General features: G+C 39.5%; 1 protein-coding gene across 1 annotated transcript in view; it reads right to left on the bottom strand.

Annotated features, from left to right (window-relative positions):
* XKR4 (XK related 4) overlaps positions 1 to 24,686 on the bottom strand; it is a 212,242-nt gene extending 187,556 nt beyond the window's left edge. The window contains exon 1 of the mRNA XM_058817766.1: positions 23,848 to 24,686. Within this exon, the coding sequence (XP_058673749.1) occupies positions 23,848 to 24,686 (839 nt within the window). The remainder of the gene's footprint in view (positions 1 to 23,847) is intronic.

The following is a 24,686-nucleotide window of genomic DNA, read 5'->3' as shown; positions in this document are numbered from 1 at the left end:
TTTTATAAGCACTTTAGTTATGGTCTCTGCCTGACAAAGCTTACAGGTTAAAGGTCCAGCCCTGCTCAGCAGGCTTTCAAATGGGGCTACTTAGTGTAATTACCCATAGAAACATGTTCTAAGGCAAGACTTGGGAGGGAAATGATACAAATACATAAGGGAGCAGAATTTGCTGAGAAGGACTGATTTTCAAATTAACTGGGAGCTGACAACACATTTTCTGCCTTACAGACATCTATATATACTTGAGGAAAAAATACCAAGATTTTGTTGTTTATGTATTAAACTTCATTTTGCATGAGTAGACAACTATCCAGCTGAACAAAATACAAAAAGAAACTTCAAATATTTTAGCATGGGTTACCTTCATAATTAATTTGTAGTCAGTAAGCAACAATGATCACAACTCACAACTTGCCTATGAGACTTCAGACATCTCCTATCTTGTTTACAGTCATTAAAACCCCTATTATATCAAAATATCCAACTGTTAAGAAGGAAGAAAACAGGAGTCAAATGTGTTTTGCAGACAATATTTGTGGTTTACTGTAAATTGTTTTCATCTGTGATGACTTACTATTAGTACTCATTTACTTAGAAAAATAAATTATCTATGAAAATAAAAAAAACCAAACCAAAATATCATGAGAATTTATAAGTAAATGCTCTTTATAGACACTATAGTTTGTATTTATGAAGCCTACCACATAACTGGTATCATCATCTGTATTCATTCTCATATATAAAGCATTTATCTTTGTACTGCTTAAGAGACTAATGAGATATGTCAATTCTTTTGACTTTACAGAGAGAGAACAATGGCTTTTACAAAAAGGCTTAAACAGCTCATTTACTACAGTAAGTTTTGAAGTGTGGCAAAAAAATCCTCTCCATGCCCTACAAAATGAAAAAGGACAGCTACCTATGGCACAGAACAGCTGTCTTTCCATTCTCCACACAAATTACATCATCAATATCACAGGATATGACCACCAGAGTTGGATCAATATTACACAGAAAGTATTTGTGAACAGGAAAAGTAACACTCTCACCTTTAGCCTGGTGACAGGGTGCAAGAATGATAGGGGTAGGCAGGAGGAATGTCAGGAAATGCAAGAAAGGAACAGCAACTACAGCCCAGGGCTAGAAATACACAAGTAAGGGAGACAGCAGGGAAAGCCACTTGGGGAGATATTTACAGTGCCTGACTTTTTGCCATGCTCCCTAGGTTCCTCCTACAGGCAGCAGAGGAGATGGGATCTTCCAGGGCAATAATTCAAAGCCCCAAGCAGCTATAACCAGTCTTCTGCCATCAACTCCCTCCTGGGGGAGACTGCCTCCTCCAAGCTGAATGCAAGATTAGCTTTCCTTGGATAAATTCAGTCTTTGTGAATTCCCATACCACAGATTCTCAAAAATGTCAATCTCCTAGCTCTCATTTTAAAGGCTCTGATAGAAATCCTCATTGATGTGAGTGGCAGCATACTTTGGCCAAGGCTGGTACCCGTGGTTATCCTAAGCCCCACTCTGACACAACCATGAGGTGATCAGTGGCAGGTGCTACACCTGTACAAAGTACCACAGAACCTGAAACAACACCTGAGCTCATGATTTCAGAGGTTTTGATCCCAGAAATATCCACTGGCAACTTTGCAGACTCCCTGTCTCACTGCATCCTCACAACAGATGTGTGGTACACTTAATTTCTAGATCCCTGGCAGGGCTGGAGTGACCCAGAACAAGCTGACCAGCTTTGTTAATGGTGAGATATTTCTACATGTTCTTTTTTGTTTATTTTTATAGTCATAAAAGTGTAGTTTAGAATAAGATGCCCACAATGTTCTCAGAACATTTCTAGAGAGACAGCGTCTGAACTGGGTTTCAGATTGAATTTTGGAGGTAGATGCTCAATTTCCATGATACCTGCCTTTTTCCTTTTGTTTTCATTTTTTAATTGGTGGCATATTTTTACTTATCTCAGTTCTTCCTCCAGCAAATCAAGTATTATCTAATGATAGTTCAGGTCCTCCAGAGCAGTGTTATAGTCAATCAATTATTCTTTATTTTTAGGGAGATTACAAAAGAATATATTGTATGAATAATGTACTAATAATTGTGTTACTACTGCACTTCCTAATAACTTTTCATTTGTTTGTGTAGCAAATGCATGCAACCATACCCAACTCGTGATGCTGGAGACAACTCTACAGAGCAAATGGAACACGCAACTCAGTAATCTTCAATCCAAAAAAGGACAACCAGACAGGATAGGAAAATATGTGACCTTGGTCACACTGTATCACATTAGCAGATTATTCCATCAAATAACATCTAGAGTTTTCAAACAAAACAGATCTGCTTTTATCCTTTTATTAGAAACAGCCTTATGTTTTATTCATTCAAATAATTTGCCTTTCAATTTTGCTTTTATTCTGCTTAAATTTTCTTTCATGGAACTTTTAGTATTACATCAGACAAACAGCAATTTTTTTTTTCTAAAAATAAAGAAGGGAAAGAACATTCCTGGAGTTCTTGTTGCCCTCTAATGTCTGTAGACACTATTGTCTTGCTTGCTTTCCTAGACAATCCATAACTGGGGAGAATATAGCTCTATTAACCTTGCTTTATCAGCCAGCATGTCAAAATCTGTGCTATAAATCTTCATCTTAATCATTTATGATTAAATATTCAGATGAGATTATGTGCAACCTAATTCTACATATCCATCTCTACATCCCTAATTAACAAGAGACAGCAACAGAGGGAGGAAACCACCACCTTTCTGAAGTAATGAGACAAAACCGAGCTTTTGTAGACAACTTTCATTTCTAAGCACTTCTTTTTAATCACCATTTAAGAAAGAAATATGATTAATGAAGTTATGTATATCAAATTATACATCTGCTGCTTCACAATAGATTGCTAAATATTGCACTGTTAGTCCCAGTAGCCCCAAAAACTTTTATTTTTATGAAGCCTCACTGGTTTCAATTTTTTCCCCATCTGTCAGAGAATTTGATATCCATACAATGGAAGATGCATGGGAGAAAACCTTCCAGGGCTCAGTGGGTAAAATTCCTCCCTGCTCAGAAAAGCAATCTAAGACTTAAGGACCTCTAAAAACCCTCTTGGTGTATCACAGTTTTACTTCTATTTAGAACTGCTTTAAATTTAAGCACCAAATTTGAGATATTTAAACCCTAACTCTGAGAAGGAATGCAAAAATGTACCTCATACTGAAACTGAAGTTGTTGATACACATCACCAGATTTTCAGAAAAATCAAACTTGAAAGCTACTAAAGGCATTACTTAAGCTGAGACAGCCAACTCAACCTGTAAATCACAGGCTCTAAACCAAAGAGATCTCCCAGGAAAAGACACAATGTCTGCCCTTCTATCAGCCTGAAACTGACTTTTCATGACACTTTCTAGAACTGTGCAAGTAACAGATTCATTGTCTGTATGAGATAACAAAAAAAAAAAAAAGTTTTTAATTAAAATCTCATGTTGGGGAAGGAAAGAAACAGGAAAAGAAATATAATTATGTACTCTTGCATCAACCTGGAACAAGTATGACCCAATTCATAAATGAAAGCACTAAATTTCAAAATGACAAGTTGCATTTTTTAGCATGAAACTTTCCTCCCTAATGTGCAGACACTTTCACAAAATTACTGGAATAAAAGATCTTTAAATTTGTTCCTTCTCAGCCAAAACTACTTGCTAAATTCAACCTGACTCCATTATATTTCCCCAAATGACATTTTTCAAACTTATTTGGGGAGGAAGCAAAGGAGGGCGGGGAGGGGGAATTGCCTGGCTCCATCCTCTGCTGGTTTTTCTAATTGCATTTAAATGATCCGTGCAACTGGTCTCCTACGACTTCCCTGAGGGGTGATATTTCACAGTCTAGCTAATCTCACTATTGAAAATGTGTCCTGTTTTTCAGCAAAAATTTCACTTGTATAAAGCACAACTGGAATAAGTTTTGTTGACTTCTAAAAGTTTCTAAGTTAGTTTTAAGATCAAGAAATATATAAATACAGACTATCAGCAGACTGTACAAGTCTGGATGGTTTAGCAGGGCAAACTATCCTGCCACCCAAGGTGCCTCATGTCTACTCATGAGCCAAGTCTTTTGGTCCAACAATATTTTTCTGTATCTGAATGAATGATAGTTGCCTTCCTAAAAGGAAGAAAAAGCCAAACAGAAAAAGAAGCAATGTAAGCCCCAACTTTTTTTCACATTGCACACACTTAACACTTGATTTATTTAGTAATCTCTGTCTCGCTCACATGACTGAATTTGCTGAATTTGTCTGAGTTCAGTAAGCACAGGCCAGGTTCTTCATCTGCTTAGGTGTCTGCTTAGCACAGGTGGCATGGTGTTTGCAGGACCAGAGCTTTGTACACCTCTCCTCACTGTGAGGGCTGCTGGAGCATTACTCGTCAAACAAAAATCCCAACTCTTTGGATAAAAAAAGTTTCACTGTTCTACTGCTCTCAGTGATTGAGTAATCCCTTTTGCAGCTATTATTAGCAACCTTACGATAAAACTTAATGGCCTGATTCTACATATATATATATATTTTTTTTTTTTTCCCCTAGGTTGACTAAGACACTACATGCTTTGTGAATTTCTGAGCTGGAGTCAGTAGGCTGGTTAAAAGGGTCACAGACATATTAAGCCTCTGGGGATTTCCTGTGGAGCCTACAGCAGGGGTGCCTCTGCCTGCAGACCAACGTGCAGGGTACTGTGCCCACTCACCTTTTGTGCTTTAAACTGGTTTGACACTCTGTAAAGTACTACCTAATTACTGAGGGCTGTGGCATTCTGCACAAGAGAGAAGGCATTCTAGGCTCAGATAGAAGCATCTTTTTCAGATTTACTCAGTTTCTGAATCACCTAGTACGTGGATTTACATAACACAAAGGAAAGGAGACACATCCACATCTGAAGTTAAAAAAACTCTAGTGTGAACCAGTCAACAAACACTACAGAAAACAGTCTAAACAAACCATTTCAACATATACAATTGTAGACAAGGAATATATATTCTGGCCCAGTGATGCAATACCATTATTTTCTCATTTAGTCTCATTCTCTGGCTGTCATGCTTGGTCTGTAGCAGTAGGTAAGAATGCCCCAAAGTATTGAAATTAAAATTAAAGACATTTCCACTGTAACATGGCATTATTTCCACATTTTAATTTAAGGATACTAGAAACTCTACACACACAAAACTCACAAGCACAGGAACTGATGAAAGTACCCTGAAACCCCAAGCAGGCTGTGTTTCACAGCACAAGGCACACAGTCAAGTAAAACACCCAGGCTAGCTTTTGTTTGGAGTAGTTTATGCCAACACGTTGGATCCCAACACTCAGTCTTCAGTGACAGCATTTCTTCAGTGACAGCATTTCCTCCGTGACTTTGCAGACACAGAAATAAACACTTGAATGTTCTCAGGGGATGAGCAACCAGTAAACCCTCACCAAGACTAGATATCTAAACTGAATATTCTACCTTTTGAAAAAACTTGGTCCTGTGGATATATTGTCATAGCAAAGCTTAAGCAAGGTTTTCTGGCATGCCACAACATATGGAAAACTCCAGTTTAAATGTGGTCTCAGGGTATGCCACAAATACACAAGCTGGAATCCTATTTGAGAAGATGTTTTACGGGAGCTTAAATCATTGACTCTGAAGTTTTTAAACCCCCTGATTTCATAGCATGTGACAATACATCTCTGTGGAGCAAAATTAAACTGTAGAAAGACTCAATTAGCTTTGACTGTATTTCTACCAGCAATTTTTTTTATCTGTTCAGATCATGCCTGGAGAATAAACAAAATCCCAATATGCTCAGACTAGGCTGTGAAATGCAAACTCCTATCTGATATAAAATTCAGAATTTTGAAAACAAAAAGAGCTATAGTTTGGAAATTCTGGCAGAATGGCACTGCAATGATTTAAACATATGTCTCCTGGATGAGAGGCTGAGAAGGAAGAGGCTAACAGCAGGCATATAAACTGTCAGTGTGCATGAGCTTTGGGTCACCCAGTGAAGCCATGGCTGTGGCCACACAGTGCCCCTCAACATTCAGCTCCATTGGTTGTATTTAAACACACCTGCCATGAATTAGTGCCTTTCATACTTTACTGTCTCTTGCTATTCCCCTTCTTGTCCAGCTCTACTGAAAACTTCCAGGGTGCATTACAAAATTTTCCTTGCCATACAGAAACCATGCAGCGCACTTCTTTTCCCTATAGAATTCAGTAAAGTACTGGGAAAGTTCCCTGCCCAGTGTGGCAGTGCCAATCTTTAGTAAACCCTGTTACACTTTATTTATTCCCCCCTTGTCCTTTAACTTTTAAAGTTTTCAAAGGAAAGGACACTTACAGCATCACTTACTCATAGATGGATATCTGATGAATAATTTTCTCAGCTTCTTAAATATGTAGCTCTTCTCCAGTCTTACAGTGCCACATATATATTAAAAGATTTAAAACACAGATGCAATTCACCAGCTCTTTCAGTATTCTGGAATTAGAATTATTAATTCCCTTTGATTTTTCTAAGAAAACCTCATTTACTGTTGCTTTCACAGCAGTTGTGGTTATTTCTGTTTTACTATCATCATATACACTATCTGCCTTCCCTTTACCACTATGATAATAGAATTGTCTTTACTGAAAATTAAGGGAAATCATCAAGTTTATCTAGATTATCTTTAATATCCCTTCTTATAAAATAGCAGCTTTCTTCCTTTTTCTGTCCCTATTACATAGCCGAAGAGTGTTTTACTATTTGGCTTTTTTTTTTCTGTAAAGGCCAGATCAGCTTGGTTTTGGAAAAATCTCACTTTTATTTTCAAACCTCTTGACCTCTGAGCCTCAGTGCTGCTTAAACAACTGGGAAGGAAAGGAGGCAAGGTGGCAAGCCATTATTTGGAGATTACCAATGGTTTTGCAAATACACACTTTAAAAGCTACACCTTACAATTTTTTCTCTTTTTTTGATGTTCAGATTCCCTGTTAGCATAATCAATTTCAAACAAATTTATAATTTCTTTATATATTTGCAGGAGCAAATTTCTCTTACTAGCCAATTGCCTCAGTTATGAAATTTTGCTCTTTTGGGGAGAACAAAACAAAACAGAACAAACTACAACTTTAGTTTGTTCTATTTGTAGTTGCTACTACAAAGTAGCAACTTTATTTATTCAAGAAACATAAAATTAAGTTATCTGTCATCATGCTGTTGAAGTTTATTCAATGTTACCAGTCTTCCATATTAGTCTCTTCATTCCTTACTGAGAAATTCTAAAAGTTCGAAACTGTCCCCATCAAAAACAGAACACTGTGACACATCCTAATACATTTGATACTTGATGAAGACTCCACATGAAAACATCTATGATGGTTATAATGTGTTGTGCTCTCCAGTATGCAGTCAAGCAGTTTAAATCCCCCACAATGGGTAACATTTTCACAGATTGCTGGAATGCCTACCTTTCCCTTTCCACAACACTACTCCAGCAGCCCAGTGCTAGGCCAGGTAAACCACCTTTTCAGACCTTCTAAAAATTACTTTTTAAACACGTATATCCCACTCTTTCAAGTCATCATGTCATTAATACTCAGTAGAATACCAGCATGTCACTAATTTCAGTTCCCTTTTCTTGGTAGCACACAACACACTAGTCCATATTTCCAGTCATGAATTCACATAATTCAAGTCCTGCACAGGTGTTTCCACTTCTCTTTTCTTGCACAGGTTTTTGATGGGTCTGTATCCACATTTCACCTTTTTCCTTGGGGACAACCTTCAGCCACTGAACAGAGCAAGTAGCATCCTAGGAGCCATGTACCATTGACACGTTTTTAAGGTTAAGAAAACCTTAGAGTTTTCTTTGTCAACCAAATTCTTGCTAACAACTCTAGATCCACTGTTCTATCCTCATTTCCCGTTTTCCTCCTTTCACACCTATTTTGTACATATACATATAAATGTTTGAAGTCCTTCTTCCAGATTTGTCAGCACCAACCTGAGACCAACTTTTAAGTCAGACAAGAAGAATACATCTTTAGATGCCTCTTCATCCAGCTGCACAATAAGAGCTGATGCTGCAAAACACATCCCTAGTAGCCTCCTGAGTTATGTGCTGAATACCAGTGCTCCATCACGCATACAATCTCTTATCCCACTGGAACATAAAGGAAATCTCTGAACATCTTAAAGACACTTTAAATCAAAGTAGAAACACATCCACCACTGACCTAATACTCCTTACTTCTACATGTCACTGACCTAATGTTCCTTGCTCCTTCCATGCATGCCATATGATCAGCAAACTGTTTCCAAAATTAAAATCTCTGGTGCAGTTCTGATGAAAGGCCAGGTTAACCAGGAAGTTAAATAACAAAACCAGCATTACATTCCCATTCACAGCAATGAGCCAAAACCTGTGCTATTACCTTGCCTCCAGGAAAGAGTGATTTTTATGAAGATGGTATGGCTCCCCTTAAACCATTCCTAAATCTATTCAGACTATAGTGGAACTTTGGAGAAGGAATTGCTCAGCTATAGCCTTCCTTGTAGGCAAACAGGCTGTGAGAGAAATCTTGGCTATCTTTTCACCTTATCAGTCAGAAGAATTGGAGAATACTGTAGAAGTTTGAAGGGCAATTATTTTCTTCACAGCAACATGGGGAAACATGTTACTCCTCAGTCTCAGTTTCAACCTGCAATTTTCCTGGAGAAATACAGTCCTGGACTGCCTCTTTTCACTAAGACAATTACAGGTCTCTAGGTGTGATTTCATTATACATCTTTGGCATAAACACTCTCATAGATAGAAGGCTACATAAAAAAGGGCTTTCTAGAAAATACAGACTGTAGAGAACATAAAGGACAAATGCATAAAATTAAGCACAGTACTTAACATTTCTTGGTTGTAGGCATCCTTTGCCTTCCATACAAACCCCCTTCCAAAGATAGAAGATAAATTGCTATGGTTTAAATTATTATAGCCCTAAACCTTTGTAGGAGTGCTTACTGTCATTCAGCCAAAACAGAAGAAAATTTATGCCAAATTTGTGACAAACCAGTGTGAATACATTTGAGCCATTATAGAAAAAGCAATGTATGAAAAGAGAAGTCCCAATCTGAGTTCAGATATGACAGTTCTAGTAGTACATTAAATGTATGCCATTGATAAACTCCCAATTTTACATTTTCCTATCAACAGGCAAAAGCACTAGAGTGAGAAGGGATTTGTCTCTTTTTCACCACAGTTATTTATGACTGTGAGAAAAACAAATCTTGCTCAACCAGTAGCTAACACTCAGCAGTGTTGGGTTAGTGGGAATGGAAGGGAAAAAAATACAACTGACTCTTTGAAAAAGCAAAGGAAGTAAAACTTCCAGAAAGCACATTGTCCTCTGCTGATGGATCCCATGTGTCAGACAGTTCAGGAAGGGTAGGTCCAGCCTTTCACCCATGGCATAAATCAAAGGTAACTAATACACTGAAACACTGCCTCAAAATAATAGCAAGTAAAAGAAAAGTGACAAGTTTGTGAGCTGCTAGTTAACAAGGTTCAGAGAAAATATTCACATGCTTTAAAGCTGGTCCTGGGCTACAATTTGGATTCAGAACACAAGCAAGCAAACTCTGATTTAGCATGTAATTAAGAAATCCTCTCTGAATTATGCAACTTTCATTCACTCTTCAGAAGACATGAGAACACTGCAACCACTTGCCAAGTTTGATCCCAACATGCTATGGGGCAAATGGAGACCCTAAACTGTCATTTTCTATTTAAATCATATGTAGGCTAAAGTGAGTGTGATTGCTTGGTATATTAAATTACTACTACCGTGTTGATAATTTCTCATGAACAATCTATGATTATGAATTATTTATTGAGGAGGAAGTGGTTTTTGAAGTGAACATTATTTCTCTCTAAGAGCTAATGCTTGAATATGATAAAAATACTTGCCAAGAGAAAAAGGAAATTAAAGAAGATACTTCTACAACCGACGGTTCTGAAATTCTATCTTATTACATCATGAATTTCTTCACTTTGTGAAGTCTATAGGCAAAAATGATGTTCATATATAAAAAAAAAAAAAAATTAAAAAAGTTTTTAAAAGTGGGACAGCCTGTGTAAGGAAATTGCTGGCAACAAATCCCAGGTACATACACATTCAATGATGGCAATTAATATCATTCCTAACTATTCCCATGGCCTTGTGCTTCCTTGCTTTTAGAATCCAGTATGGCTTCGAGGGAGCCACAGAGAAAACTTCGCCTGGCATCCTGGCATTGTGAGTGGTAGATCACAGAATCAGAGAGCTTTGGCTTGTAGTGCAGATGAATGACACTTAACAGAGCATGGAGTGACAGCAGGACAGAGAGAAGGACCCAGTTCTCCCACTGGTCCTTCAAGTTTGCAGACAGACTTTTCAAAGCCTTGTCCCCTTGAAAGACTTCACAGGTTTTTGAGGATGGGGAATTGAAAGCACAGATGAAGCAGTGACAGACTCCCACATAGTAAGATAAATCCAGTGTGAGACATTCTCCATTGTGGCCAAATTAGAATTTCATTGCTCAAAGATGTAGTATCAAAATAAGATGCATTCCTGAGTCACAGTGGCAATATTTATACCCAAAACAATTGCTTGAAATGAGCATAAATCCTGCTGTCTTCTCCATATCTATTGAGGTTGCTATTCATGAAGAATTCTCCAAAGGATGATTTATGAAATGCCATTAGAAGACATATTTCTGTTATTTACTTGCAAATAGTTTATATACAGTAAGCATGCATGAAAGCATTTAGTAAATTTTCAGAACAGATTTGAATGTTGAGTTTATTCTTATTTCAAGGTTATTCTTAGTTTTCAAGGTGCCAAAGTTAATTTCTTTGATAACCAATCCTTTGTTCCTACTAATTAGAAATATCCAAAACAATTTGCTATTTAAATCATATGTCATTGCTTCTGATCCTTGATTGGATGAGTAATGAAATTAAGTAAGACCCATATGAATTGTGAATGTTACTACTGAATATGTAATTAAGGTTTTGATTAATATTCTGGCACTCAGGCTTAAAATACACCTTCCATAAGTATTTGCACTCATAAAGCTCAAGCTGAAGAAATCAGTACAAGTCATTAACACAGTCAAACTGAATTCATAAGTGAACTTCAAAAGAATACTTGTAAGGTTTTTCTTATGATGATGGGTATGTACAGTGTCCTTTTAAGTTTGACTCCTCTTTTAGTGCTAGCTGTCAAATAAAGCTGTTGGCCATATTTTCTCCTTAGGTGCTGGCATAAAATTAAAAACTAGGGGTATAGATTTTGCTGAGGTATTGAAAATATCCTGTGTTAATACACACTGATTATGTAAATGCCGATTGTTTCAAAGCTCAATGAACCATTTTGAGGATATTTAAAATCCTTTAAGACATAGCATTACATTAAAAACTTGAAATTTTATGAGGTTTTTTTCATGTAATGTGCCTCTATTTCGCACCTATAGAATGCATTAGGAAAATTTTTCATGTCATTACTGCAATATACTTAATTATGGTGACAGTCAACATTTTTCAAAATATTCTTTCCATCCAATACTTTCTGCACTTCAAGAAAGCCAATCAGAAAGATATGAAAGTATAATTTCTTTTTTTTGTTGTTATTTTATATCTCTCCCATTTGTAAAACAACATAATTACTGATAACAACCTATTAACATGAATTCTGACACAGTATGGTATTCACACACCTGTTCTAATAAAAGATAGACCTGTAGAAAAATTCTGGCTCTTAGCAGAGAATGGGATGACTCCCTTGTGAGTTCTTAGTCTGTTATAAAGATGTGGCAGTGTAACAAGAGCTAGATTCAAGAAAAAGGACTGAGTCTAGGTCTGAAATTGATTTGGGAATGAATAAGGAAAGGCTCAAAAATACTCCTCTATCTTAAACATGCACTTAAACCACTAGAAGTAGTAGCAACTCTTCATTGCTTCTATTTCAGAAGTATCCCCAAACCTGCACGTAACATCATCCTCCTGCTGTTTTTATAGGAACAGGAGAACCCTCTTCCAGCTTGCCACCTTTTCAACATGGGTGGAGGCTGTTAATTAGCTCTGCTGGAAGAGCAGAGGACACACAAAGATTAAAGACTTGCTCTGGGCTGTCTCAGGCAAGTCCCACTTGAAGAACCTTCAATGGCCCAATTCCCAGTTTGGTCAGGAGAGCAGCATTCCCTCTCTAAAGGAGCTATCCTTTTTTCACTGATGAGCGCAAAGCATCCATAAACTCACAAAACAAGCCAAAATTCACAGTCTACCAGACAGCACAGGAGTAACAGGTACAAACTGACAAGGGAACAGGTCCATTTCAACTACAGCCTTCACAGTTCCTGGGATTTTATGTTCTGCTTCTCCAAACCAACCATCAGGGGCTGAGTAAGCAAGCCTCTTATGAGACAAACTCAGGAACTGAGTTATTTTGCACTCTATGCTAGTTTTCTCAGAAGCTCTCTTGATTTAATCCAACTATGAAGAGAACACTCCCAATAACTAATTAATTCTCTAACCCAATTGGATTATTAATGGAGTAGCTCTTCCACAGAAGTGACCCAAAGAGAATGAAGACAGGTTATAGAAAAATGTACATGTCCAAAATTTTCTTTTTTAGGCAAAGAAAAAAAAATAATGAATAACATACTTAAGGACTAAACAGAGCCCTTAGTTCAGATAGGTAATTTTCATACAATGTTATCATGAGTTCTTAATTTGCCTGTGTGGTAAAAATTGCTAACAAATGGTTGTTGAATGTAAATGCAATCCCTCCTTTTGACACATGCATTAACACACTAGTGTAAAAGTTCAAAGTCGTTATTATTGAGTTCTCCCCTCCACATTAATTATCCTCTGCACTGTATTTGGCTTCACTTGGGTAAATCCTCTTTAAGTACCCAATCTTTACTTACCCATTTAATATTCTGTGAACTCTGTTTGCATTTATGTTTTTTTTTTCAATAATTCAGCATTGAGTCCAGTTTCCACCAATACTACAGGTGATGTTCTATCCTCAGCCTATTTGTCTGCTATCACCCACTTATGTCATTGTTTCTGAAGCTGAAGTGACTGGTGCTTGGAAGCTTCAGGTTGAAGTTGATTCTAGCTCCTCCACTTTGTTTGGAAAAATCCCTAACCCTTAGGACAGTTTCCCACAGCATGCTGGATCCAGCTTAAAAAGCAAACTAGCAAATAAGGAAAACAGCTCAAAAGATGAGGGGATGAACTAACCTGAAGCAGCAATAGTGTGTGAAGGAAATGGGGTGAAGGACAGAACTTTTTTAAAGTTATATAGTGTATTCTGGGTGTAACAAGCATAAAGCCTTGTGGAAAGAAATCTTCAAAATATTAAAATCTTACTTTAATAGCTCAATACTGTCCATTAAAGAAAGATGCTCATGTTTTCAACATATTTAACTTAAAACCTGTTTTGACAGACACATTGAAATGATAATTGATTTTGAATTGTTTCTACCTAGATAATTTTCCATCTGATTATCTCAAAGTATATTACAAAAATAAGGCTTCATAATATCCATATACTAGATTGCAAATATGTACTAGATAACTAAAGAATAACATCTTCAGAAGTATGCTCTGCTTTTGACTACCCAAACTGAGCCTTTAAAGATCCTTCTCTTTTAAGAAAAAATAATATAAAAGGCTCCACTCCAATTGAAGTAAAAGGGAGATGCAGTTCTTAATTTCTGAAACATAGACTAAAAGCAACCAAAAGAAAAACAAAAATATGCATACTGAAAAGCTGGGCTCCACTTGCTGTGGAGCTTGAGGTGAGTTGGGAAATAAGAAGCTGGGACATGAAGATTGGGTTTTATTTCAGCCACAAAACTTCTGCTGAAAATCAACTACAAAAATGGTATCAGGGAATCAACTCAGAGCAAGAATCAAGAACTGAATAATTTTTAAATAGCAGTTTTAAAATTCTTATTTCATTCACTTTTGCGAGAAATGGCAGAGAAAAATGTAGAACAACTACTGGGTGCATGTTGTCATTATAATGCAAGAGTTCTATGGTCATTTCATTGCAAAGATTCCATATTGCTAGAGTTCCATACCCCCTAGACGTTTCTTGTAGGCAGCTCCTCTAGGCACTGACTCTGCCTTGTCCTCACAGCAGCAACTGACTCCAGTCCCCCTCAACCAACCTACCCACTTTTTATAACACTCTTCTGATTGGCTACAGCTGTGGCCTGTTAACATCAGGCCTGCTCCCAATCCTTAATAATTGGCTCAGTTGCAACTCTTACCCCACCCCCCCCAAAGATTACTTTCTATACTACCTTTATTTACTTATATTCTATCCCCCTACAGATGCATACATCAAAAACAGCTTTCTTCTATCTCTTTTTCTAAGTTTGATTACATATGACAAAGAAAGGTTAATGAAAAAAATTAATAAACCAATCCTTCAGCTAATTCAGTTCATCTGGAGCTACTCCTACAAGCTTAAGCAGGCATTTTCATGGACGTCTGTATTATGGTGCTCTTTGTGGTTATACTATACATGAAGCATGAATGTTTGTTAACAGAAATACTTTTAGGGTAAGAGAAAGAGAGAAGGTTAAAGAGTGCAAAAAGGTAGAAAAAAATTCATTAAACTGTAATGAAGAAAGACAGGGAAACCTCTTTTTGGTCTCATTGCAAAGCCCTATTAGGTCTTCCTCTATCCTCACAAACATGACATTTCTCTGTCAGAGTTATGTCACAACTCTGGCAGGAAGGGCAGTAAATGTCCCCATCCAGTCTTGCCTAAGCATCAGTGCAGAAACCAATCAGGGAGACAAGAACTGACCCCTCACAGCTGGAAAGGGCAGTGGACTGAAATCTCCTAAAACCTGAGCAAATACTCTAATCACAAGGGACATTTCTCCAGTACTATAAGACAAGGCTGAGTCTGCAATATTTGTTGGGGATATAAGCTTGTCATTGCTCATAAAGCAGATTTAAACAATGCTTGCCAACTGGATCCACTAAGGGATTTCAGTGCCACTGCAGCCTAGCCTCTGGTTTGCAATGGGCTCAAATGAGGAGGAACTCAGGCTGTGTGTGCTGGGGAATTTCTGGACACAGCTAGCAGGCAGAAATACAAGCCTCTAGGCAGCTTTCAAGTTGAACATTATGGTCCATTATATTCAAGTTCCTCAAGTTCATACAGAATCACAGAATAACAATGTTTGGGGCATGAAGGGACCTCTGGAGACCATTCAGTCCAAGTCCTCTGCTGAATCAAGTTCACAGAGCAAGTTGCACAGGATCATATTCAGGCATTTTTTTAATATCTACAGAGAGAAGGAGACTACAAACTTTTTGGGCAGCTTGCTCCAGTGCTCTGCCACTCTCACAGTAAAAAAGCTTTCCTCGCAAGGCTGTTAGGCCAAATTTTCTAGGTCATATTTTCAGGTCTATATGCCTGAAGAACATCTAAATTCTGCTTTCAGAGCAAAGTCCTATTATAGATCTGTCTCGCAGAAATATTTCCATATAAAGCGAGACTATAAAGGTTAGGGTTGAAGAATAATAAGAAAAGACACAACTGCATCCATGCCCTTCCTTTAGATAAAAGCCCACACACATTTATAATGACAAAGCTTATCATTCCACACAAGCCACTATTAAAATGTGAAAATATCAGCATAGTGGCTTTCATTGCTTTCTATGCATATATAGATCTCTCTACAGAGAGCTGAAGTCTGATGCTTGATATTTAAAGGTACTTTCCTTGGTCCTACAGGAAGTAATCTACTGACCCTATGTACTATCCATGGGAAAGCATCACTCAAAGAAGTTGGCAGGATCCTAGAACAGATCAGATGTTTACATGAAAACATCCCATAAAAGCGAGTAATGTTGAAACGGTGGCAATGTTAACTTTCATTTTTTAAGGGCAGAAATTAATCTGAAGTATAACAGCTGACAGAGATGAGGAAAACTGTCCATCCATCTGTAGGTTAATTCCCTTTTTATTCACCATAAAACATCTGCATCCTTCTCTAAAGCAGCTGGCGCCATCCTTGGTACATTAGTCTCATCTAAGTCACACCTTCCAACTTTAGAAGAACAAAAAGTAGATACTCTCCCTGTCATATCATTACCTGCTAAAATTCCTTTGAAAACACCCCACAAAACAGTCTCACTCCATGTGCTCCAACTCGTGACATCAAATCACTTGTGACTGATAACATTAACCACCCCCACTGATTACCCCTGCCAATCAAACAGATTTATACAGCTCACCACACAAGGTTTTACCATGAACACACTGAGCAGCACAGGCTTGTTGTCAAAGGAAAGGTAATGAAAATAATAACATAATACAGCAATTATTTTATCTTGGGGGAAAAAGTACATTATAACTCATTTCAGCCATTCAGGCAGGGAAATAGAATGAGAAGGAGAGTGATAAGAAACCACTTCAGCAACCAGAGCCCACGGGGAGATGATAATTCATGTTATGGTTGTCAGAAAATTCAGGTAAAATCTCTTGGAAAAATATGTACCCAAGACCTATTATTTTTTAATTCTAAAATTTATGAAAAGATGTTTTAGAGTACTCTCTTTCCTGTCAGCTTATGCCAGACTGGTATCTCACATTTTTATTTATCATTGTTCAGATGACTACTCAGTGCAGTGAGAGTTTATCTAGCATTTTCTCCGTGTATCTAATATTTTTACTGTGAATTTTCCCAGACATACAACTCTTCTGTTTGCCTGCCTGCTTCTACAGTTTCTCAAGCAGTCACTGAGGAAATTACTCAAACAATTCCTCTTTGGTCAGTGGCTGAAAGGAAACAAACTGGAGTTAGGTACATAGTTAGGAGTATTGGCTGATATTCCCATGCCTTTTCAGAACCTTCCTCCTTTTCTACATGCTCCTTCATGTGCTCTTCAATACCAGCCTCCTTTCATTTTTAAAATCAAGTAAATCAAAGCAGTTCTTTTTATAGCCTGTTTGCCCCTTCCCCACCCATGTCCACTTGACACAATGCATACAACTGACAGCTGTGCAAAAATTGACAGAAAAGGCACCACTTTGTAAATATACTTTAGCAAACAAAAAATTTTTCTTGAAGTGCAAGCAAAAGAGCTATTGATTTTCTCTGTGCCTGACAAATTCCTCCCAAACAACCTGTTTACTGAAAATGTAAGTCACTGCTGTGATTTATCTGCTATACATTAGAAGCTACTTAATTGGACCAGAGAGACAGAAGAATAAGGTAACACCAAGTGACAGAAGAATTGATTTAATTTTTAGCTTTATTAGAGCTTTTGCATCTTTGTGGCCAAGTCAGTTCTTATGGACAAATATTAACAACTAAGCCAGCTGACAAGGAGAATAGACTTCTGAACAAGTTAAACTGTGATGTAAATGACCTGATGAATGAAGGAGGACAACTGAGGCTACAGATTATGCTGTGGTGTTATACTTGCTTTCCCACAAGAGATGCAGACATGCAAACTGACCTTTCAGAGAGACATACTTTTTCTGATGTAGGTAACAGAAATTTTAACAATAACAAAAAAAACCCTCATCTGGTTGCAAGAACTTTCTGCAAGGTTATAACATTTAGAAACAAATGTGAAAACATTTAGAAATGATGTGATGCATTTCTTTCAAATCATGGTACATACATATAATCATTTGTTCACAGCACCGGAGGACTCTAAAATAATATATGTATATGGTGATACGAAATCCTCTAAAACACAAACCCCTGTAATCTTATCAATTTTCCACTCTTGGAAAAAGGCAAATAGAAATTCTTCCCATATATAAGTTTCTAGAAAGCATTCTGTGCATAAAATATTAGTTTTCCTACTAAGCCAGTTGTGTGATCAGAAATCAGTGCTTAAGCAGTCCTTTGAAAATCTGAAAACTTATGTAACTGATAAATATTCTCTGCAGAGAGAACACTTGTTAATTATTAAAGTACAGTATCTTTCTTCTAAAGTACATCAGCATCTTTTACACATAGCTAAAGTTATTAGAATAAACTGAATACCAAATCTGATTTGTATGCAGACTTGTAAGAGATTCTTAAGAACATAGTAAAGCTTTACTCCTGTGTTTCAAAAAAAATATGAAAGGCACAGACTTCATCTGCATACCACTATCTTCAGAAAAGAGAACAAAAAATAAAGAAAAAAAAAAGGGAATGAAAAGACTCAAAAATTTTGAATATTTATTCTGATGAATATATTATCAAAAGTTTAAATGTGGTCAGGCCACTTACAGGGTGGGCTGCCCTTCTAATCCTGCTGAGGGGAAAAACACACAACTTTATTTCCTGTTTCTGACAGCCCATAACCTTTCCTGAGACCTAAAGACACAGCAAGCAAAATAGTTAGTCAGTAGGACTTTAACTCAAGCACCGCAGTAACTCAATAAAAGAAAAATGGCATTGCTGAGTGGCAGCATTTCGCTACACTAAGAGACAGATGGGGAGGATATGCAATAATCTTGTCTAGGAAATGGTTATGATTCATAAATTTGGACTCCATATGACAAATTATCTGGCAGATTTCAAAACAGTGAGAAAAACTGGTGTCAGATTGAGATATTATCACATCTTAGTGTGAAGTCCAATGGCAGCTGGAATTATTGACCATATAACTACTCCTACATTGCTACTGAACAAAAGTGTCAAAAACTACTATGTAGATCAAAAGTGTGAAAAGAAATGAACCTATTTAAGTTTGGAGTTGAGCTAAGAATGATGTTTTTCTTAACTTGAGCTACTTTGCTGGGACTTCCAGTTTAGGGCATCAGTCATGCACAATGGTGAGCACCTGAAGAAGTTGTCAGGATTTCTTACATGCAGAGCAGACACCTTTTTTTTTTTTTTTTTTTTTACTTCTAAGAGTATCAAGTTAGTGCAGAAGTGAAGCTTATGAAGCAATGACATTTCTTTGGCAGATGACCCAGACCTGTGAAAAACGTTTCCACATGGGCACCAGAGAAATTACAACTCACCCTGGTCTAAGAATCCAACATCACCTTTACAACCTGGCCACAACTCCTTTTTTTTCCCATATAAGAACCAGGAAGAATGAGTAAAATAATGGCTTCTTAGTACTACACACAAACAGATATAGCCAATCCATAGCATTATTCCACTTAGGAACAGACACCTGTCCTGGACAATGCCACCAGGAAGGACAAGAGGGCAGCTTGGTGTGTCCTCCTCCTTCTCTAGGTGGTTTCCCACAGAGCTAGGAAGTCTCACTCAAACCCCCTCTCTCTGTTGAGAGGGATATACTTAATCATCTCAGTATTGCTTCAGCTATCCAGAAATAATTTTAGAGGGTAATTTCCAGTCCTCATCTTTTCAATGATTCACCCTTCCTCTGGCCTTGTTAGCTACAGAAACTTGACAGTTCCCTTTCAGGCACTTTGACTGAGCCTTTCAGACAAAACGACAGACACTGTGGGAACTCCCAAGCACTCTGAGCACCAAGGCAGCCTGCTCACACCACCCTGCTGCAAGGCACAGGAGCTGTCTCAGGCAGCTACTTCTTGCTCTCCAGACACCACAAGACAGGCACCAGCAAGTCCTCCAGTCTCCTCCTCTTGTTCACCCAACCTGCCACAACCCACACTCCTGCCAGGGCTGGCTGATCCCTTTACCCAGCTTCAGGAGCATGGCTATCTGAATCCTGCCAGACCAAGGGAACCTCAGCCAGAATTTTTTTTTTAAGGAAATGAACCAGCTCCACCGATGCCAAATGAACACTATGATCTCCTACATCCAGTCACCAAGTCCTGCTGTCCACAGCAAAATCTGAAAGTCGTGGCTAAGCCTGAGGAGTTTAGTGAATCAAAGGGATGCTCAAGGGTAGTGGTTACACACTCTCAGGCCAGGCTCAAAGGGCAAGAGTTTTTCTGAATCCTACTGGCCCTTATACCTCTACAGAGGTCATTACAGACTCTAAATTAAAGCATTCCCTTTCATTTTTTTCCTTTCAATGGGATAGAAACACCCTGTGTATTGTATCCTCCTTGTACCCCCCCAGAGTCTACTAATAATAAGCGAGGTCTCTCACAGCACCTGCTTGGGAGAAGAGATTTCCATGGCCAAATATTGGTGAAAAGCAGAACACACTGGAAGTATGGACAAGGAAACACATCTGTATCTATTTCTGAAGGCAGAATCTCACCAGTGATCACATTTCACCATGAAATTAGCTGCCAAAAAATGCCTAGTTCCTGCACTCTGCTGTAGCAAGCAGATCCTCAGAAACTTCACTGGAATTTTAACAGGTGGCCACTGCTATCAGGAAGTCCATAAATAGCCAAACCCCAGAAGCAAAAAAAAAAAAAAAAAAAAAAATATATATATATATATACATATATATATATATATATATATATATATATACACATATATATATATATATATATATATATATATATATATATACTTTAAAAAGGAGCTATTTGATATTCCAAAGTTTTTGGGGAGGAAAGTTACACCAATTTCAAAAGAAAAATATTAATATTTTATTCAGAGCTTATTGACAGCTTAGCTGCTCCTGCAGTTCCCCTTTTTCACACTCAAGGAATAAAAATGTTTTAGTGACTTTTGATTGCCTACTTCTAGAATTGTTCCATTCCACATTAAAGACCTCATTCATTTCCCATTAGCACATTTTAAATTTTTTAAAATTAACACATAATAATTTTCAATGATCTGGCTTTCAGTATGTTTGTAAACAAAAAATTAATCTCAGAGGAAAAGCTTTGAAATTGTTATAAGTCATTCTGACATAATTAATCACTAAAAACACATTTTTACAAATTTTTTATTTAATTCAAGGATATTAAGAGCACTGGGATTGTCAGTTTTATTGCTCTTTCCTCAGAATGCCTCCCTTAAATAAGCCACTGCCACCATTGCCCCCAAAACCTTTGGCAATGGGACAAATAAAGGAAAATTGAAGACCTCAGGATTCAATTAATTTTAAGAGGAGACAGAAGACAATAAAAACCACATGAAAACAGAATGATCACCAATTTTAGTAGCTAGAGAATCAGGCACAAGCAAACTTTCTCCTCATTCCCTGATAGAGAAATGAGAGACATATTACTGTCATTTTTACTTGGGGGAGATTCAGCATAATAAGTAACAAAAAATTTAAGTGTAGCTACAGGAGAGCTTTAACCAGGGGCAAAAGAAACAAAACCAGGAAAAATCTGAAAGCTAATAAGAAACATAATGAGAGGCACAGAACAAAGGGTAACAGGTTTTGTCAGCTGTTGGGATGGTGATCCCAGCACATGTGCCCCTGTCTGGCAGCAGGGTCTGTTCAGCTGTGTCAAAGAATGAGTTAAATCTCCAAACACATGCAACTGGAAAACACTTTAGATCATCTTTCAGCCTAAACAGCTTGAGCTATTTGCTCAAGGCAGTACCAATGTTACACTGCAGAGTAGAAGTTCTGGACTATTAAGTGTCTGATTAGAGATACTGTTTCCAGAAAATTTCTACAGATCATGTTAGTTCTGACACCATGCTTATGTACAGAGTTTCTCAGGGTTTGATGTGACTTCTTCTCTTTGGGGCTGATTATTAGCTCTAGATGTCTCCAAAGGCTCTCCCTAATCAGGAATATATGTAGGGAATTAAAATGGAGCCACTTTAATCAATTATGATGTGCTGATATGAAACATTCCATACTGCTGACCATATAATTTTAAAGTTTGTGGAAAACTGCAAATAAATACTACAAAGTTACTGACAGACAGGCAATTTGATGGCTCTGTTTCACTGAAAAAAATTTCAGAAGTGTAACAGGCTAAACCATAAATAATGTCCTAACATGCCTTATCAGTTTAATATTCTGGTAGTCTTACACTGCTGCACATAAAACATGAGGAAAAGCTACATATGATCAAAAGAGACTCATCTAGCTTTAAATATAGAGGAGTAGGTGCTTTTGCAAGGAGAAAATCTTGTGTTAAAAGACACTGTGCTTCATCAAAAAGCAAGCAGCTGGAGATCTCTAAATCCCAGACACCTCATCTGACAGAAGTGCTGTTCAGTATTGGATCCCACCCTGCTCCACCCACAGCCCTCCCTGCTCTTTGTGTTCTCCAATACAGAGTCATGACACCAAACCTTGTCAAACTCTCTCCTCTATCACTCAGCATGATCCACACTGTTTGATTTCTATATGGATGAATATCAACATGATTTTCTAAGTACAATTTAAGCCACTGTACTTACTTTTCTACCTCTGCAGGGTGGGGACTAAACATTACACAAAACCCATCACATTCAGAAAGTCCTAAACTTAACTTGTGTTAAACAAGGTAGAGGGTAGAAGATAAAGCATACAAGCATTCAAGATTTGAAACAAACCATCACTTTTTGTTCAAAACTCTTCTTCTCTTTCAAGTCATGTCATTGTTAATAAGAGCACACCTGTAACTTTAAGTTAGTTTCACAAGTTTAGAAAATTCAATTTGTCACAATGAACCAAATACTCTGGAAAGCAAAAGGTACTTAGTTGGGGTATTCCAAGATCTTTGGTCAACTATCTACCAGCATTTGGACTCCTTGATGCTTAAGGGCCACAAGCAGAACTGAGCTGTTCTGGATACTGTGCTGACAGAGTAAAAGACAGACTTTGCCCAAAAGAATGAGACAGATATTAAAAGTACCAGCATTACAAGTTTACAGGAACAACAAATTAAACTCCCTAACGAAGTAGTTGCGAAAAGTCCCAAGTGTTTCCAAAACAGAAGGATGACATAATTTCTTTCCATCCTCAGACAATAAACGCAAAAGGTATTTTCCACTGTTGCTTTAGTGCACTTGCGCTACTGCATGACCTTCTTCAACACAGCATCTATCTTGCAAAATTTTATGTGAAAGTTTTACCTCTTTATACACTATACCTTCTGAACTCTGCCCTTTTCAGGCAGCGCTAAATGTATTTGCAGGGCATTTAGCCTCCATATGAATCTTTCCCAGAAATTTGCTAAAACTGAAGGAAAACTTTACTTTTGAAAACTATGATGTCATCTCCTTTTCCAGCAAGTGCCTTTCCCAACCCACTTCAGCACATCCTTTCCATAATGCACAGTACGTCACTTGCAGATGGTTTTGAGAACTGCTACTCAAAACTTTGATTTGGAAGACATCCCTTTTATACATCACGCATATAGAAAATGGATATGCATAGCAAGGAGATGACTGTTCACAGCATATGTACACATAAATCTCAAAACAGGCATCAGGGCGTTACGGGAAAGTAACTCCTCACTGCCAGTGAAGTTCCCTGCTGGCGGCAACGGTGTGCTGGCCGCGTGCGAGGAGACCCGGAGGTGTGCGTTACCGGGCTATGTCCACTTTCCCCACCGGTTCCTTAATTTTACCGAGCGTCCGGCGCAGGTTACCCAGGAGGTTCTGGGCACCTGGCGCTGCGCGGGCTGGAGGCAGCCGGGCGCTCCCGGGGCGGTCACCTGTGCAGCACAGGATGGCCGGGACCCGGCGGGGCTCCCCTCGGCCCCCCGCGCCCGGTCAGCACTGCGGAGCCCGGTCAGCCCTGCGGACCCCGGTCAGCCCTGCGGACCCCGCTCAGCCCGGCGGCCCGGGGTGCGCTGTCCCCAGGAGGGGCCCCGAGGCGGGCGCTCCCCGGGCTCAGTCCCGCCCGCGGCCGGGCGTGCTCCCCCTGGCCAGGGGCTCGAGCCCCGGCCCCCGCACCACCCTCGCCCTGCTCCTCACCTCCAGACCTGCCCCAGCTGCAGGATGTGGACGAGCGACTGCAGGAGCCAGATGCAGAAGGCGCAGGACGCGGACCGGGCGCCGCCAGCGCGGGGACCGGCGGCGCCGCTGCCCGCGGCGTTGCTGCTGTTGCTGCTGCTGTTGGTGGCGTTGCCCTTGCTGGCGGTGGACGCCTGTCTCTGCGGCGTGCTGGGGCGAGCGGCGTCGATGTCCGCGGCCGCGGAGCCGCTGCTCACCAGCAGCTTGCTCTCGGCGGCGGGGCAGTGCCCGGCGGCGGCGGCGGCGCTGTCCTCGGTGCTGAAGTCGTGCGCGAACCAGCGGAAGCTGAAAACCTGCACGGAGAGGGAGCCCAGCAGCACGAAGAATAGGGTGAGCCCGAACCACCAGCGCTGGCCCCGCAGGTAGTAGTCGACCGCGAGCCAGATGTCGGTGCCCACGTCCGCGAAGTACACGGCCAGGGCGGCCAGGATCCAGAGGCAGTCCCACAGCGAGTAGCGCCGCTGCTCCCTGCCCAGCCGCAGGCACAAGGAGGACGAGCCCCCGCCCGAGCCCCGGGAGCCCCCGCCACCGCCCCCTCCGCCGTCTCCTCCTCTGCCGCCGCTGCAGCAGCAGCAGCAGCACCGGGAGCCGCCGCCCGAGCCGTCCCCGCCGCCGCCGCCGCTGCAGCACCCGCCCCCGGGCGCCTCATCGTCGTCGCTGCCGCCGCCCGGCCCGGCGCCGGCGGGCAGCCCCGGGGCCAGCGCCTGCACGGAGCCCGAGTGCTCGGAGTTCTGCAGCGGCGTGAACGCCACCTCGCCGCCCTTCTTCATCTTCCGCCGCCCGTCCGACTTCGCGGCCAT

This window comes from Ammospiza caudacuta, chromosome 1 (genome assembly GCF_027887145.1).
Source record: "Ammospiza caudacuta isolate bAmmCau1 chromosome 1, bAmmCau1.pri, whole genome shotgun sequence".
In the NCBI taxonomy this organism is placed as follows: domain Eukaryota; kingdom Metazoa; phylum Chordata; class Aves; order Passeriformes; family Passerellidae; genus Ammospiza; species Ammospiza caudacuta.
This window is presented reverse-complemented; position numbering and strand designations above follow the sequence as displayed.